The sequence below is a fragment of the Sus scrofa genome, chromosome 3, assembly GCF_000003025.6.
Source record: "Sus scrofa isolate TJ Tabasco breed Duroc chromosome 3, Sscrofa11.1, whole genome shotgun sequence".
Taxonomy (NCBI): Eukaryota; Metazoa; Chordata; class Mammalia; order Artiodactyla; family Suidae; genus Sus; species Sus scrofa.
The window spans coordinates 102,002,853-102,021,705 of NC_010445.4; the positions used below are offsets into that span (position 1 = coordinate 102,002,853).

At 36.8% G+C, this 18,853-nt stretch overlaps 1 protein-coding gene across 13 annotated transcripts in view; it reads left to right on the forward strand.

The window, feature by feature from the left end:
- The window catches only part of ATL2 (atlastin GTPase 2), a 71,932-nt gene that overhangs the window by 45,664 nt on the left and 7,415 nt on the right, over nucleotides 1–18,853 (forward strand). For 11 of the 13 annotated variants that reach the window (XM_005662612.3, XM_021087610.1, XM_003481236.4 and 8 more), the window contains 6 exons: nucleotides 8,902–9,036; nucleotides 9,286–9,390; nucleotides 13,376–13,426; nucleotides 13,726–13,782; nucleotides 15,813–15,905; nucleotides 18,403–18,541. In XM_005662612.3, coding sequence (XP_005662669.1) covers nucleotides 8,902–9,036; nucleotides 9,286–9,390; nucleotides 13,376–13,426; nucleotides 13,726–13,782; nucleotides 15,813–15,905; nucleotides 18,403–18,541 — 580 coding nt within the window. Of the gene's footprint in view, nucleotides 1–5,992; nucleotides 6,231–8,901; nucleotides 9,037–9,285; nucleotides 9,391–13,375; nucleotides 13,427–13,725; nucleotides 13,783–15,812; nucleotides 15,906–18,402; nucleotides 18,542–18,853 lie in introns of those variants that run through there. The other 2 variants (XM_021087615.1, XM_021087618.1) reach the window with 1 other exon arrangement.

Here is an 18,853-nt window from a genome sequence, read left to right on the forward strand (position 1 = left end):
TATTTTATTATTTAATGTCCATGAAATTAGTGGTTTTGACTCCTCTTTGATGTCTGATATTATTAACTTGTTTTTTCTCTGTCACATCAATTTTATTGATCTTTTCAAAGGACCAGCTTTTCGTTCCACTGAGTTTTAATTTTTTTTTCCCGTTTCCTGGATAACCTGTTTTCATGTGTTCAGTTTTACTGTTTTCTGTTCTAGTTTTATATTGCTTCTTTAGGTTATATTACCCTTCTAGTTTCCTAAGGTGGAAGTTTAAATGATTGGTTTTAGATCTTTTTTCCTAATATATGCACCAGTGCTATAAATTCTCCTGTAACTACTGCTTTTTCTGCATTTCACTTATTTTCATAAGTTGTATTTTCATTTTCACTTCATAGTTAAAATGTTTTAAAGTTTCTGTTGAGACTTTTTCTTTGACCCATATATTATTTAGAAGTATATTTTAGTAACTCCAGCTATTTTGGGGTTTTCCAGCTATGTTTTTGTTAAACGATTTCTAATTCCATTGTGGTTGAGAACATATTTTGTATGATCTGTTTCTTTAAAAATTTTTTTAAGTTTTGTTCTAAGGTTCAGGATGTGTTCTGTTTTGGTCAGTGTTCTGTATGAGCTTGAGAGGAATGTATACTGTGTTGTTTGATGAAATATTTGTAATGACATTAGATCCCCTTGATTGCTGATGCTGTTCAGTTCAACTATATCCTTCCTGATGCTCTGTCTCTTGGATCTGTCAATGACATTTAGGGGTTTGAAGTCTCCAAGTATAATAGTGGATTTGTCTATTTCTCCTTGCAGTTCAGTTTTTATCCCACATATTTTGACACTTTGTTATTAGACACATACACATTAAAGATTGTTAAGTTTTTCTGGGAATTGAACCCTGTATCACATGTAATACCACTCTTTATTTTGATAATTTCCTTCTTCCGAAGTCAGTTCTGTCTGAAATTAATATAGTTACTCTAGATTTTGTTTGATTACTATTAGCAGGGGTGTCTTATGTTTAAACTGGGTTTTTTTCAGACAGCAAATAGTTGGGTCTTTTTTTTTTTAATCCACAGTGACAGTTTCTGTCATTTAATTGGTTTGTTTGTTTGTGTATTTTGGCCTTACCAGGGATTGAACCTGTACCACAGCAGCAACCAGCCAGAGCCGCAGCAGCGATAGCATTGGATCCTTAACCAATTATGGAGCCACCAGGGAACTCCTTAATTGGTTTATTTATTAGATCATGCATATCTAAAGTGATTATCAATAGGGTTGGATAATTACTTCTCATATTTGTAATTATTTCTGTCTTTTGTCTTTGTTATTTTTAATTTTCTTTTTCTGCCTTCTCTAGCTTTAATTGACTATTTTATATGATTCCATATTCTGTCCTTTCTTAGTATATCTATTATATGTCTTTGAGCATTTTTTTTTAAATTGGTTGCCTGGAGTTTGCAGCATACATTTACATCTAATCTAAGTCTGCTTTAGAATAATACTGCTTCATGGGTATATAGGTACCTTACGACAGAATATTCCCAATGCCTCTGTCCTGTCCCTTGTGTTGTTGTTACTTTCCTCTGTGTCTGTATCATAGTCATGCGATATATTGTTGCTGGCACTTTGAACACACAGTTGTCTGTTAGCTGAATTAGAATAAGAAGAATAAAAGATTTTCTTTTACTTTCTAGTCTTTCTCGGACATTCTTTCATATATGTGTCTGAGTTTCTGACCTATTTCTCTTTGAGGGACCTTTTTAACATTTCTTGCAAGGCAGGAGTACTGGTGACACCTCCTCAGTTTTTGTCTAAGGAAGACTTTATTTCTCCTTCACTTTTGTAGCATAACTTTGCTGGATACAGAATTCTAGGTTGGTGGCTTTTTTCTTTCTTAAATATTTCACGTCCTTCTCTTCCTGTTTGTGTGGTTTCTGATAAGAAGTCCAAAGTGAGTCTTAGCTGCCTTTGTTCCTGTATAGGTGAAGTGTTTTTTGTCTCTTGCTTCTTTCAAGATTCCTCTTTGTCTTTTTATTTTGCAGTTAGACTGTGATATTCCTGGTATAGATCTTTGGTATTTATCCTGTTTGGTATTCTTTTACCTTCTTGGATCTTTGTTTAGTATTTGCCATTAATTTTAGAAAATTCGTAGCCGTTATTATTTCTGGTGTTTCTTTTATGCCTTTCTCCTCCTTCTGGAATTTATATTACACCTGTGTAATTGTTCACAGTTCTTGGGTGGTCTTTCTATAATTCTAAACCTTTTTTTCTCTATGCCTTTCAGTTTGGGAAGTTTCTGTTGATATATGTTCACATTCACTGATTCTTCTTGGCCTCGTCCAATCTGTGGATAAATATATTAAAGGGATTCTTTATTCCTGTTACAGTGTTTTGTTTTGTTTTTTATATCTAGCATTTTCTTTTGATTTGTTCTTAGAGTTTCCATCTCTGCTTACATTTCCTGTTTTTGCACATTTTTACTTTTTTCATCAGTGCCCTTATATTAATTCTTAGTTTGTTTTTTTAAAGATTTTTATTAATCCTGGTTATTTTAAATTTACTGTCTCAGGTCAAAGTCTATGTCATGTGAGTCTGGTTCTGATACTTGCTTTGTCTTGTCAGTCTGTTTTTTCTTGTCTTTTGGCATGGCTTGTAATATTTTTTTTTTGAAAGTCGGACATGAAATTATCAGAAAATAGGAACTAAAGTTTAAGTTCTTTGTGTGAGGTTTTATGTTAATCTAGGTCTAGCTCAGAGATGATCTTTGTTTAATATTTTCTTTTGCTGTAGGCCCCAGAGACTTCAGTTTTCTCTCCGTCCATCATTGTCCTTGGGTTTCCTTAAGAACTCCTTAAATAGAATCTATGTCTTGGAGCTTTCTCTTTTCTCAGTTGTAATCTACTGTCATCATAGTGGAGCCCTGTTGATGTAAGTAAGAATGGGTGAAGAAAGCTATATCACTTTATGGTTAAATCTCAGTTTCTCAGGTAGGCCTGAGTCCTGGGCTATGACCTTCTGAAGTGTTTCTTAGCCATAAATATTTTTTTCCTCCCTTTACTTGGGACAAGAAGGCTAGAGGTTGCTGGGGTTGATGAATTAACCTTTCCCAGGGTTAGATAAAGCTCTGATAGGGTAGTTTATTTTAGAGGGTAGGCCTTTGTCATGGGGCTGCTTTCATTGGTTACTTGTGAATGTGAAAAATGGTCTGTGCCCCCCACCTCCCCGAGTCCTGAGAAAAGTTTTCTCATAACTTTACCTTGAGAACCTCAGGAAAACTCCTTGAGGTAAAACCCAGAAAAGTGGGGACCTGTGAAGCCTGACCTCCACAGAGTTCTTAGGTCTTAAGCTAATCCACTGCTAGATTCCAATAGTTTGTCCAAATTACAATTTAAGTATTTCTTCCAGTCGCTCTAGTGGCTTCTCTTGCCATTAAACTGACCTCAGCTTATGATTCTTTGTATTTGCCTGCCTCTCCAGATTTCAGGGTGCAGCTTGCTCTGTGACCTCAATTCTCTGATCTAATAAATAAAGAAAGGTCATTGATTTTCATATTGAGCTTTTTGTTGTTGTGAGACTGGTGTGATGATTTCTTAGCTTTTTTACATGGGAACTGGAAGTCCAGTGGAAGACTATAAAAGTCAAATCTCCACACTAAACCTTAATTTAATAACTAGATATGTTTCCCCTTTCTGTTCCGGTAGTACTCAGGTACACTTAAAGATGCATAACAAAATTTACCATTTTAACCTTTTTTTTTTTTTTTTTTGTCTTTTTGCCATTTCTTCGTCCGCTCCCGTGGCATGTGGAAGTTCCTAGGCTAGGGGTCCAATGGGAGCTGTAGCCGCCAGCCTATGCCAAAGCCACAGCAACATGGGATCCGAGCCGCATCTGCAACCTACACCACAGCTCACAGCAACGCTGGATCCTTAACCCACTGAGCAAGGCCAGGGATCGAACCTGCAACCTCATGGTTCCTAGTCAGATTCATTACCACTGAGCCACAACGGGAACTCCCCATTTTAACCATTTTTAAGTGTACAGTTCAGTGGTATTAAGTACATTCATATTATTGTGCAACCATCGCCACCAATCCTTCTCCAGAACTTTATCTTCCCAAACTGAAACTATACACATTAACTCCTCATTCCTCTCCTTCCTCCAGACCCTGATAACCACTTTTCTACTTTCTTCTGTCTCTATGAGTTGGACTACTCTGGGTACCTCATATAAGAAGAATCATATATGTTGTTTTATGTCTGGGCTTATTTTACTTAGCATGTCTTCTAGGTCAAGGACACCTTTTAACCAGAAATTTTTTTTAAGGTTATTTAAATTCATTCTTGTTTAGTGTGTGCCTACGTTGATATAGTTGTCCTTTGTCTGAGCTTGTGACTTGGGGCTCTCACCTGTGTGTCCAGCCTCAAAAGGGAGGAGTTAAACATGGGGGTGGGTGATATGTTAGTCTTAAATAGTTTTAAGAGTGTAATGTTTCTTAATTTGTTCTAGGACTTGGAGAGTATTACTTTTTTTGCTCTTAGGGCCGCAGCCACGGCATATGGGGGTTCCCAGGCTAGGGGTCCAATTGGAGCTACAGCTGCCAGCCTATGCCAGAGCCACAGCAACACTGGATCTGAACTGCGTCTGCGACCTACACCACAGCTCAGGGCAACGCCGGATCCTTATCCCACTGAGCAAGGCCAGGGATTGAACCCACAACCTCATGGTTCCTAGTTGGATTCGTTTCCGCTTTGCCGCAGCAGGAACACCTTGCCATTTTTACTCAAATGAGAACTCTGTATCATGCTTGGTGGTCAGAATGTCTATATTCATTCCATCCATTGATTTGGGTGTTTAGGGTTAATAACCTACTTCCTGAATTAGGTGCTAGTTATAAACAGCTTAAGGATCTGTGATTTTTTTTTTTTTTTTTAAAGGGGGATGCCTGACTACTGTTGTAGTGTTCTGTGATCTTTAATCTCGTTCTTTTGTCTCTTTTCCTGCTAGCTGTGATGAATTATTATGGTGTCTGGATAGGCCTTTGTTCTTCCAGACTGCCCAGGTGTTGGAGTCCTTAGGCCTGCAGTCAGGGTGTGTGGTCTTGATAATAGAGACTGGCTTGACCACCAACTCTGTATTCTCTGTATTTTATGTTTACCTAGCTATTGTTTTACTTTGTTGCTAGAAAACTATTGTCATTCCGGTGTGAAACAAGAATTTGTTTCTTGTTATTTAGGGTAGATGAGGATTCTTTATTGTTGATAATTGTATTGGTTAGTTTTTTTGGCAGGGGTTTATGTTTATTCACTCTAATGTCTGACTTCATTAAAAGTTCGAGTTTTCACATTTCCTTTTGCATTTGAGATTTTTTTCAATAATTTATTTTATTGTAGAATTAAGATCATTTTCAGAGTTTGAGTTTTAAGGCTCTTTTGGTCCTACAGTAGTAAATGATATCAGATTACTATTTTTCAAGTTATTAAGTTTGCTTTTACTAACTTATGGCAGCAAATGGTACCTGTTATCATTGAGGCTTCTTCTGGAATTCACTAGAATGCTCCCTGAGGGCAGGAATTTTTGTTCTTTTTCACTACAGTATCCCTAGAACCTGGAACAGTGGCTAGCAATGATAGGGCTTTAATAAATATTTGTTGAATGAATGTATGTGAATGTATTAAATTTATCAGTATTCAGTATATTAGAGATAGCAAGACTTCTTAATTTCAAGTTTTGAAATATCAAAACTTTCTGGTTTTTGATTACCTGGAGTTCCTGATTTACCTTCTCTTTAATTCTTTTATTGACTAATCAATTTAGTATTTTTTAAACATTTCCATTACAGGGGAAACTAAGAAGAGGTGATATATAGTCAATAGATTTTTTTTATGAGACGCAAATTCTTTTTAAAGTTTATTTTGGAGAACTTAAGGTTAATAAATATCTTAGCCTCTGATTTCGGTTATCTGTGTTTTTAAAATTTGTCTTGTTCATGTATTGTTTCTAGGAATAATTAAAAGGATCATGTTTCTTCTATATCTCTTACCCATGCTCAAAAGGGAACACATTGAAGCTTAATAATTAAAAAATTTAATGTATTAATTGAGCAAATATTTTGAGTGTCTACTGCAAGCCAGGAACTATTCTCTGTTCTGGGAATACAGCTTTATGTTCTAAGAGAAAAAAAGACAAAACTTTCCTTCTTCATGGAACTTATATTCTCATAGGAGAGATAGAGAAACAAGGTAAATAAGTAAAATGTACAATAAAAACAAATTTCTCTAACAGGGTAGATTCTTTGTAAGTTCCTTGTATAGGCTGGGCCTTTTAAACTGTTCATTAAATACCATTTTGATGTTGTTAGGGAATGAGAGAGCCTAGTACAGGGCAAGACACTTTGGTAGGAACAGTTTAGTAAACAGAGATGGAGTTTACAGCCCATGCTCTCCATACTTGTGTCACAAGAACTGAAGTGCAAAGCCATTTAAAGAAAACTACCTGCAATGTCAGTAATATGCTTTAAGAGTTCAGAAAAGTCAGACTTTCTTGACTGCTGTTTTCATCTAGGCAGAGAGCAGGTGGAACAAAGCTGTAGAGATACTAAACAACATATATATTTGGGAATAGTGACCTTTTTGGTGTGGTAGACGCAGGAAGGTGTGTGTGTGTGTGCACGCGCGCGCGCGTTGGAGGGTACTTACAGGAACTAGCAGAAGCAGAGATAGAAAAAATAAGTTAAAGGTGGGTTGTATGACCAGGTCTCCAGATGGTCCTTTAAGTAAATGGGGAGCCGCAGATGACTTTTTAGCAGGATAGTGGCATGATTACATTTCTTGAGAAAATTAACTGACTATGGGAAGGATAGGTTGGAATGTGCAACAGAGGTGCAAGACTATTTGGAGCATCTGAAGTGTAGCCCAGGGGCAAGACCACTGTTGGACTTGTAGAGAGTGTAGTGTGAATCCTCTGATCCCTATGAAAGGTGTCCTTGAAGCAAAGGTCTGTAATATATAGTGTGAAAGGAGTTGTGCAGTGTGGCAGCCTTGTGACCAACAGAGGGGCGAGGGCCTTAAGCTGAAGATCCAAAAAGTGAAGAAGAGAGTCATAGCGAACTTTATAATTGACAGCATAGGTAAGCTACTGTGGATGGGAGTTTTGTGGAAAAATAATGATTATAGATAGTTTAAAGTTTAAGACTGATCTTCTCAGTAGGTGATGATTGGACAGTACTTTTTCCCCCACCTTATATATTCCTGTTCATAAATTGTTTCATCCCTCATTGAGACTACCTTACACATCTTTTCTCCACCCCTGTTTTGGGCTTTGTTATTTGTTCTGGACTGTATATTGAAGTTTTTTTTGTTTTTTTGGTTTTTTTTGGTCTTTTTGCTATTTCTTGGGCCGCTCCCGAGGCATATAGAGGTTCCCAGGCTAGGTGTTGAATGGGAGCTGTAGCCACCGGCCTACGCCAGAGCCACAGCAACGCGGGATCCGAGCCGCCTCTGCAACCTACACCGCAGCTCACCGCAACGCCGGATCGTTAACCCACTGAGCAAGGGCAGGGACCGAACCCAAACCTCATGGTTCCTAGTCAGATTCGTTAACTACTGCGCCACGACGGGAACTCCCTGTATATTGAAGTTTATTAGAAGTATTCCTGAAACAAAGGAATTTTTCCTATGGGAAGAGGTATTTTGAGTAATAGGTATATGGACTTTAAGTATTCTTAAAGTATAGGGCTCTTAATATATGTCAAAGTTAACTCACTTATTATATCCCAGATTTAATTTTCTTGATAAATTACCTTATGGTATATCAACTTTTGTATAACTCTAATATTTAATTATAACAGTTTAGCCTTGTGATTTCAGCTATAACATTTTATGATGGAAAGTTTTAGGTATATGTCCAAATAGTATAGTATAATGAGCCCCAGTGTACCTGTCAATATTTTGCTGATCTTATTTCATCAGTTTTCATCCCTGCCCTTTTATTTATTAAAAAAAAAATTTGGGGGGGTGAAAAAATTTAAAACAAATGCCAGGAATATTCTGTCCACCATAAATGCTTGAGTATTTAACAGATAAGGACTTTATTATTATTATTACAGCCACAATACCATTATTACATCAATCAATCATTTTTTTATCTTTTTTTTTTTTCTTTTTTCTTTTTTTTTTGGCTGCTCCACGACATAAGGGGTTTCCAGGCTGCAGCTGGGGCAACATTAGATCCTTTAACCCACTATGTGGGGCCGGAGATTAAACCTGCTGTGTGCTGATGCTGCAGAGATAGCACTGATCCCTTGTGCCACAGTGGGAACTCCCAAAAAGTCATCTTTACCCCAGTGTAACACTGTCTAATAAAATATAACCTGGATTCAGATTTCCCTTTTGTTTTTGAAAAAAATCTTTTTTTTAGTTGGATTGTTTGAATCAGGTTTCAAACAAGTCTTGTTATTTTTAAAGAGAAAATTAAGGCAGTGTGAAAACATTTTGGTATAAGCTATTCTAGGATAGCAATGCTGTTTTGACAGCCATTCTGTCTGGAACTTAGTTTGTGCAAGGAGGTGTCAAAATAGCTAGTATCTGTTTTTTATGATTTTTAAACATTTTAAGAAATCTTTCCAAAATGGGGGAAGGTGTGTGACCCCCACTTATCTAAAAGCCAAGAGTGTGAAAGTGTGAGCAGATTCGAGAAGGTTCGGGTTTGGAGGAAACCACATCTCTCGAAGTCAAAGCACCCCACTTGGGATTTGGGACTATTTTTGTAACTTCTTGAGTAATGTTACAGTATATTTTATCCCCCTGGACTTAACTTCCTCATCTGTAAAATAAGGAGTGAGTAATTTCTTACATTCCTTTTGGGTTCTTAATTTTTTGTGTTTTATTTTATGCTTATGCTTGACATTAACAGGATTCTCAGAGTTGGATTGGTGGAAACAATGAACCATTGACTGGCTTTACATGGCGAGGTGGTTGCGAAAGAGAAACAACAGGCATACAAGTCTGGAATGAAGTATTTGTGATTGACAGACCTAATGGAACAAAAGTAAAAATCTCTTTGTAGTTTTTGTTTGTTGGTTTTTTTTTTTTTTTTTTTTTTTTACTATTTTTTCATATTCTTTCTTAAACAAAACTGAACTATTAATGCCTGATAATTTTAACATGTAGATTATTATGTCAAAATGTGTGAGATTAATTTAGAGTACTTTTCTTAATTATTGATTCTGATATATGATTTTTATAGTCACTATTGGTGAGTTTTTTTACTTAGTATTTTAAACTTTTAAATTCCTAGGTGGCTGTGCTGCTAATGGATACCCAGGGTGCCTTTGATAGCCAGTCAACTATCAAAGATTGTGCAACAGTGTTCGCTTTGAGCACTATGACTAGCTCTGTCCAGGTGAGACACAGATGTGCTGTGGTATGATCAGTTGAGATAATCCTTATGCATTTGCTTTTCCTCAGAATGCCTTTTGATTGAAGGAAAAAAAGAATCAAAATTAGAGAAGCTATTTACATTTCTCTGTTTGCTGTTTTGGCTCACAATGTGAAATTTCATACTTTGAGTACTTATCAGGGAAGCAGTAAACCAAATAAATAGCCCATCCTTTTGGTATTTCATCTTAGCATCTATGCTTTTTTTTTCTTCTTAAAGGAAATATAGGAGTTCCTTGGTGGCTTAGCAGTTAAAGTTTTGTTGTTGTCACTGCTGTGGCTTGGTTCTAGCCCTAGCCCAGGAACTTCCTCATGCCACAGGTGTGGCCAAAAAAATGTTACCTTAACTGAATATAAGGATATTCAGTTGATTTCCTAGTTTGTCATAACCTATTGTGGGAAAAAAAAATGGATATATATGTATGGCTGATTCACTTTGCTATACACTTGAAACTAATACAACATTGTAAATCAACTCTACTCCAGTAAAATAAAATTTTTTTGAAAGAGATTTTCAGTTGATATTGAATTCAATTGAATTCAGTCATATGGCTGCCAGTTACAGTCAAATGTAGAGATTATCTTTATTTTATGGCTAAACCAAACAACAAAACCAAGTAGTTAAATTTAGTTTTCTACTCAATGTATGTTAACTAGTACTCAGTTATTTGAATTAATGTGAGTAGAGGCGTAAGGATTAATTCATATTTAACTTAGGAAACCTAAATGATTTTTATATAGTAAACTAAGAACTTATAGCACCTGTTTCATTTAGAAAGGGGTAAAATCCTTTTTTGTTTTGCTTATGCTATACCCTAATTGTGTTTGATATTCTGTCAAGTTCTAGTCTCTTCAAACTAGACCATCTCTTTTCTGTAAATTTAGACTGATTAGGCTGAATTAAACCACCACAGGTCATTTTGTATACTTTCTCCTTTCTGAGACCATCTGTGGTTAACCTTTCCTGGCTGAAAAAATAACTATTGAAGTATGGGTGCTTAGGTTGAGCTGGTGATAATGCATCAAGATGTATAGTTGCAAGTGTTTTTATTTATTTTTTGGTTTTTTTGCCTGCCTTTTCTAGGGCTGCACCGGTGGCACATGGAGGTTCCCAGGCTAGGGGTCGAATCAGAGCTGTAGCCACCGGCCTACGCCAGAGCCACAGCAACACGGGATCCGAGCCATGTCTGTGACTTACACCACAGCTCACAGCAACACCGGATCCTTAACCCACTGAACAAGGCCAGGCATCGAACCTAAAACCTCATGGTTCCTAGTCAGACTTGTTAACCACTACGCCACGACGGGAACCCCCATATGCAACTTTTTTTTTGGTCTTTTTTTTTAGGGCCGCACCTGCAGCATATGGAGGTTCCCAGGCTAGGGGTCTAATCAGAGCTGCAGCTGCCGCCTACACCACAGCCATAGCAACTCAGTATCTGAGCTGCATCTGGGACCTACACCGCAACTCACAGCAATGCAAGATCCTTAACCCACTGAGCAAGGCCAGGGATCGAACCCACAACCTCATGGTTCCTAGTCAGATTCATTTCCACTGCGCCACAACCAGAACTCCGCAAGTATTTTTAAAAGTAATGTGCTTCTCCTAAGATAAGAAATATTTCTTACTGATGGTAAATTATAAATGACACTATCACTGTGTCTTGGAATTTTTGTGATGCTTTCTAGTAGTATCTGGAATGTATGACCAGTCTATGAAATTTCCTATTTGTTTTCTTCCTCAATTTGAAGTATCTGGCTGTCGGAGTGGAAGCAAGTTTTGGATATTATAATGAGATAAAAGAGGGGCGAGTGCTTTCTCCTATGGAGATAGGGATATCTGTTACTATAAATTACATGATGCTATTGCAGACCCTTAGAGTCTCTTTTTATCATTTTGTTCTACCTGTTTTTCTGTAGTCTTGCAGGGTATCACAACTGCCATATTCTTGAGGCAAGCAGAATCCACATCTTTGTGTTTATATTTTTGCATTATAGCCCTTCAGATTAGCTGGCTTTATGACTTTGCCTTAAATTATAAAACAAAGGCGTTCTCTGTCCTAAAACTTGTACCTTGGTGTTCTCTTGATTGTTCAACTTTATGATAACAAGAGGCCTGGTTTTGGAACCCTTAAAGCCACCCATTCACTTTCTTATCTGTAAAATGAGGGTTTTGCCCATCTTGCTTATCTCACATGTGGTTTTGTATGTGATCAGGAATGAGATCCAAATGAGATAATGCTTTTTTTTCCCCTGATTCTCGACGCTAGATTTCTCTCCTTCCTTACAGAAGCTATCTGGGTGATAGATCAATGACAGATTGATCCCTTCATCATATATTCTTTCAACAAATAATTATTGAGCATCTATTAAGTACAACACAGTATGCTGAGTACTAATGATCTGTGATAAACAAATCTTCTTTCCTCATTGCTACTTGCAACTTGGCCCTAACAATGAAAGGATCTAAACCTGTTTCTAAAAGCTAAGGCACATATGGGTGAGAATAGGTTGGTCATGCTTTTAGTTTTTAAGTTTAAATCTAGAGTTTAGTCACCTTAGTCGTTAATTACTTTTTTAAGTACCCATTTGGAATTATTCAGCTGAGAATATCACTTTAGGTTTGCTGGCCTATATCAGCTGTTTATATTCTTGACTTCCAGGTGATTTATCACTGACTTGCTATTAGAACAAATTGTTCTATATTTGAAGTAATCCTGTTTTCTTAGACATAAGTTATTTCTTAGCAGAGATGACACTCTGGACACCCATTGTTCTCTTTGGTGACCTAGGTCATCTTTTAAAGACCTGACTCAGAAGGACTAGACCTAGTGAATCTTTTCTCCAATTTTTTTTTCTTGTGAGTACTTAACTGCATTATCAGCTCTGGTCTATGTGCCTAGGAAGCCTCCTAAAAAAATGGAAAAAGGGCAAGAGTGCCACCTACTGTTTTGTTTTTTTAGCTATTATAGTCTGATAAAATTTTCATGTTAAGTTATTTAGACCGATCAGTTTGCCTAAGTAAAAAGAACCATATTAGAGTTGATGGTAGTTGAGGCACCCACTGAATAGCTATTAACTGTATACTACGAATGTTCTGGGGAGGAATTTTCTTTACAGAACTATGCCCTTCACATTTATTGACTTAGAAAAACACTTGGATGGAGTTCCCATTGTGGCTCAGCAGGTTAAGAACCCAACATAATATCTGTGGGAATTTGGGTTCGATTCTTGGCCTCGTCAGTGGGTTAAGGATTCTGGCATTGCCACAACCTGTGGCATAGGTCACAGATGCAGCTTGGATCTGGCACTGCTGTGGCTGTGGTGTAGGGTTGCAGCTGCATCTCTGATTCGACCCCTAGCCCAGGAACTTCCATATGCTGGAAAAAGAAAAGAAAAATAGTTGGGGAAATTCTTAACTTAAAAAAAAATCATGTTGGAGTTCATACTGTGGTGCAGCAGGTTAAGAATCTGACTACAGTGGCTCAGGTTGCTGTGGAGGTACAGGTTTGATCCCTGGCCCAGTGTAGTGTGTTAAAGGATCTAGTGTTGCCGAAGCTATGGCATAGGTCGCAGTTGCGGCTCACATTCAGTCCCTGTTCTGAGAACTTCCATATGCCACGGTGCGGCCATTTAAAAAAAGAGTCATGTTCATAACATTAAAGAAACTTACTGTATAATTACTTTTAAAAAGTCTGCTGTTTTCTTTGCCCCATATGTGTGTATTCATAATTTTTATATAATCTACAACTACTGCTTTCCCTTTAAAGTTTTATCCTGACTGTTAAAAAAAAAAAAGAACATCCTTTACATGGACCACTAGTTAAGATAGTGACTGAATCATTCATTTGTGCTACGATATAAAATAGCCTTCACTTCCACAGGGAAGGTTATACACAGCTGAGTATTCAAAGTAAAGCACTAATAAAAACAAAATTTTGTTTTAACAGGTATATAATTTGTCTCAAAATATTCAAGAAGATGATCTTCAACACTTGCAAGTATGTATGTCTCAAAGAATGTGTGCCAAAGTATTAAAAATTTAATTCCCACTATGCGGTGACTTTACACCAAGAACCTATGATATTGTAAGAAGATTGATTATTATATGGTTTTAAGTTGATGTACAACTTCTTAACTAGAAGAAATTTAAATATATGATCAGTCTTAAAAAATTAAATGTTTGGCTTTCAAGTGATTTTAAGAGCTCTGATAGCTAGTGATCTGATATAGAACAGCTTCATAGATGTCTTCTTTCAACCTCTTTGGGGGCATTATCTTAAATAATTTGATTTAATAGTTATTTACAGAGTATGGCAGACTTGCAATGGAAGAAATCTACCAGAAACCATTTCAGGTAAATAAATATTTTATCATTTAAAAAATTTATTAAAAAATTAGTAAGTCATATATATCATCTTGGAACTCTGAAGACATGAGGACCTTATGCCAAACTAATTTTTAGCAGCAAATCAAGCAGAGTTGAAACTGTTAATGTCAATGTCATCACCAATTCTCGGTAGCAGCTTACAGGATAGGAAATAGAACAAATGGATTTAGATTGATTCTTAATACTTTTTACTTAGATTAGATTAAGAAGTTAGTAATGTTTCTCCTAATTAGATGTTAATTCCAAAAATTGAGACAGTTGTGTAAGTTTCTTTTATGCATGATAAACTACTAGACAGTGTTACTATCTAGTAGTAACAGTGTTGTGTGTGTGGTGTATTACAAGTTGAGGTTAGACCTGTTGTTCTGTATTTTTGTTTCAAATAGAAGAGTTTTGGAATTTATTGTATCTCTCCCCCCTTATGTTTTTTCATTTCTTTTAAATGCTAGGTACAGAATATTAAGCCAGAAATTAACCTGGGTAGAGTTATTTGAGAAGCATTTGCTTTGCTTGCTTCTGTGGAGTCTTATCATGGCAGAGATTTAAAAAAAAAAAAAAATGAAGCTAATTTCAGATAGTTTCTTTTTTGAAGTAAATGTAATTTATAAGTTGACATAGCACTGTTTGGTTAGTTGTGTCATAGTGGGTGAGACTGACCACGCTGTTCATCAGTGTGTGAAGTCCTTCCTGTATGACAGTGTCACTGGTGATTCTTAGTAGGTTTACACTGATTCTGCCTCAGTCTTGTCTGGCTCAAGTAATCACTTTTATGAAATATTTGGGTAGCTTATGGTGTCATTTTGTGTATATGATGAAATATATTCTCCTTTGGCCTATATCACTTTTTCGTGGTTAACATCGCCACCCAGAGGGCGTTTGCCATTATGTCTGGCTACATTTTTGGTTGTCACAGTTTTGTGGAGGAAGTTAATGCCACTGGCTTCTAGTTTATAGAGGCCAGATGTGTTGTTCAGTATCCTAAAATGTGTAGGAGTAGGACAGCCAAGCACAGCTAAGAATTATCTGACTCATAAAATGTCAGTCGTGCTTAGTTGAGAAACCTAAGCATATATGAATAAAAAATTCTGTGAAAGAATTGCTTGCTCTAATTAGGTTAGTTGGTCTTGTTACACAACCTTGGCTTAAACTTATGATCCATATACCCTGATATGCCTTTTGTTTATTTTTTAAAATCCTATGTTATTGCTTGTGGTAACTCTTTATATAGAGTTGAGGTTCTCAAATGGAGGTAATTGCTTGGTATAAGAGCTGAGACTGTTGTTGGCTTATGTAGGCTCTTGTTATAACTATGAGTAGTATTATTTGCTTTATTTTATTTTATTTTATTTTATTTTTTTATTACTCAAATGTATTTATCACATCTGTAGTTGTATAATGATCCTAACAATCTGATTTCATAGAATTTCCATCCCACAGCCCAAGCACATAGCACATCCCCCCACCCCCCAAACTGTCTCCTCTGTAGACCATAAGTTTTTCAATGTCTGTGAGTCAGCATCTGTTCTGCAAAGTTCAGTCTGTCCTTTTTTTCAGATTCCACATGTCAGTGAAAGCATTTGATGTTGGTGTCTCAGTGTATGGCTGACTTCACTTAGCATGATAGTTTCTGGGTCCATCCATGTTGCTAAAAATGCTGGTATTCATTTTTTTTTAATGGCTGAGTAATATTCCATTGTGTATATGTACCACATCTTCTTGATTCACTCCTCTGTCGATGGACATTTAGGTTGTTTCCATGTCTTGGCTGTTGTAAATAGTGCTGCAATGAACATTGGAGTACATGTGTCTTTGCGAGTCGTGGTTTTCTCTGGGTAGGTGCCCAGGAGTGGGATTGCTGAACTATGAGTAGTATTAAACCATTTGGTTACTATAACTTTTGAAAAGGATTGTTCGGGGGAGTAAGAGATGCTTCAGTTATTAAAGTAGTGATATTTTGTAAAATTTTATAGGAAATGATTTTTTTCCCCTTTCTGTAGACATTAATGTTTTTGATTCGAGATTGGAGTTATCCTTATGAACATTCATATGGTTTGGAAGGTGGAAAACAATTCCTTGAAAAGAGATTGCAGGTAAGCCCCTGTTTCTTAGAAAGGAGAGCATAAGCACTAAGCCAGGTGAAGGAGTGGGCTGCTTGGACTACTGCTTAAGACTGCAAGTCTCTAAGTTATCATCGTAGCAAATTGAGTGTCCCAAGTTAGCCCGGATAACTCCATGTGTAACTGATGAGAAGTAAGTCGGTAGCACTCCTGCTAAAGGGAATAATAGAAATGCCCTTGAACAGAAATAAAGGAACAAATATTTCTCTCCAGAGCCACCTGCCTCTTCAGTAAATTAATATTCAAAGGATACAAGTTTGAAGTAGACTAACTTATTGATCTATTCATATTGCATGCATGTTTCTTTCTGGCCCAGCTGAACTTCTGAACATTTGGGACAAGCTGGATAATCTAATGTGCATGCATTGAGCGCAAATACTGTGAGACGCTTTCCAAGGAATACTATCTCATAGAGTTGCAGCATGTAGCACTAAAAAGGGATCTTAAACATTTATCTCCAAAACTGGGACTTAGAAAAGTGATTTGCTTTTGGTCACTTAACTAATTATTGATAACTGGGAGTGGGACGTGAATATCCAGACTCCTGGCCTGGCCAATGCAAAATGCCACACAGTGCATTCCTGGAAGTAACCTCATCAAAGGTGCCCTCCCATGGAAGTATTTTGGGAAACCCTCAAGCCCAAATACGACCCACTACTGACATCCGCAAAAGGTACATAAAAATCCCTTTCTTCATAAGTAGGAGGTTTCTCTCTTTCGGTAATAAAATTTTGTTTCTTTCCTATGAAAAGATGCATTTAGCTTCTCAACCACATTCGAAGACCTAAGATACAGCGTAATTTTTTTAATCCTAAAATGAGATTAAAACTAAGTCCTCATTCTTAGATTATTTGAAAGGCATTTCCAGACTGTCAGAGATAATTTCACTCATCAGCATTTTCTCTGCTTTGTTCAGAGGAAATTAACACAAAACACATCAGGCATACTAACTAAATTCATTAATTATGTACTTCAAAGACAGTAAGGTTTGGGGGGTTCTTATTTGTTTTTTAATTTTATGGACATACCCACGGCATATAGAAATACCTCAGCTGTGACCTGTGCTGCAGCTGTGGCAAGGCCAGATCCTTTAACCTCCTGCACTGCCAGGGATCAAACTTATACCTGCATAGCAACCTGAGACTCGGCAGTTGGATTCTTAACCCACTTGCCACAGTAGGAACTCCAGAGACAAGGTTTTTAAACTTACTGTATCTTACTGAAGCGATATAGAAAAGTACCATAAGTGGGCAGCTTAATGAATTTGTACAAATTGAACCATGTAACCACAGAAGCACCTACCTCTATCCACAAACCCCCTCACTTCACAAACCCTTCACTACCATTTTGACCTCAAACAGGCTTTATTTTTGGATTTTTTTTTTTTATGAAAGGAATCACATACAGTATGTATTCTTTTGCCCAATATTACATTTCAGAGATTAATCCATATTGTTGCATGGAGTTTGGTTCACTTTAACTCTCATTGACATGCAGTATTCCATGATATGAGTAGGCAACAGTGTTTCCATTCTACTCTTGATGGAGATTTAGGTAGTTTTCAGGTTTTGTTGATTATGAATGGAGCTTTTTTTGTAAGAATGGTTTTTGGGAGAATATGTGAGTTGTATTGGAGTTAAGTAGTTACTAAATATCTAAGCGTAGGACTTTTTTTCCAGAAAATAATAACTTCTGTTTTGCAAAAAACACCAGTAAATCGTAAGTCACAATCATTTAGAATGAGACCTGAAATCCCAACTAATTTTTAAGGTTCTTTGGACTACATACCTTATCTTTTACTTTGCTCAAAGCCAACCTTTTTGTTTGTAGGCCAGTCAGTACTTTGTTTTTCTCTTTGCCATTATAAGTACTTTAAAGGCAAATTAACTGGTTTATAAATCACAAACACATTTTGTTGTTCTGGTGTTAGATATTATGACTAATTATTATTTGTATTTATTCATATCCTCAACATCTAACATGGGAAACACATTGTAATGGTTTAGGACAGAGTGGAAATCTTACCAAATGATTAGAAATGGGTCTTTAGGGAGTTCCTGTCATGGCACAGCAGAAACTAATCTAACTAGGAACCATGAGGTTGCGGGTTCCACCCCTGGCCTCACTCAGTGGGTTAAGGGTCTGAGTTTCCGTGAGCTATGGTGTAGGTCGCAGACGCGGCTTGGATCTGGCGTTGCTGTGGCTTTGGCGTAGGCCGGCAGCAACAGCTCTGATTAGACCCCTAGCCCGAGAACCTCCATATATCGTGGGTGGGGCCCTAAAAAGGACAAAAAGACAAAAAGAAAAAAAAAGAAGAAAAAAAGAAATGGGTCTTTAGTACAATTTTATGTTGTCCAAAAACACCCTCTGGAGTAGCATCTGAGTGTACATGCAGGTGTGTGTGTGTGTGCGTTTTCTTTAAAATTTTTTCTCTTGTTTGCACTTTCACCCTGTCTCCTTCTGCCCCTAGGTAAAACAAAATCAACATGAAGAGCTGCAGAATGTAAGGAAGCACATTCACAATTGTTTCTCAAATCTTGGTTGCTTCCTTTTGCCACATCCTGGTCTTAAAGTTGCAACTAATCCTAGTTTTGATGGGAGATTGAAAGGTGGGAATTCCCATTCTTGATGAAATCAGAACTTAATGTTAGAGGCTGAAAGTCAAAAAAAAAAAAATGTCCTTTCTTAAATTTTCATTCTTATACTGGAGGATATTTTGATGCATTGTTAGCGGTGTGATTGTAATCCTCCATGTGGTCTTATTAGTTTTTGTTGTAAACACCTGGCATATTGGTTGACATTTTATAATGTGGTCCATTGCTCAGCACTGATGTCCTAAAAATACTGAAGGCTGAGAAAAACATCTCAATATTTCATCTGATGCAGTCTGCTAAAAAGCTTTCCAATATATTATATTGATA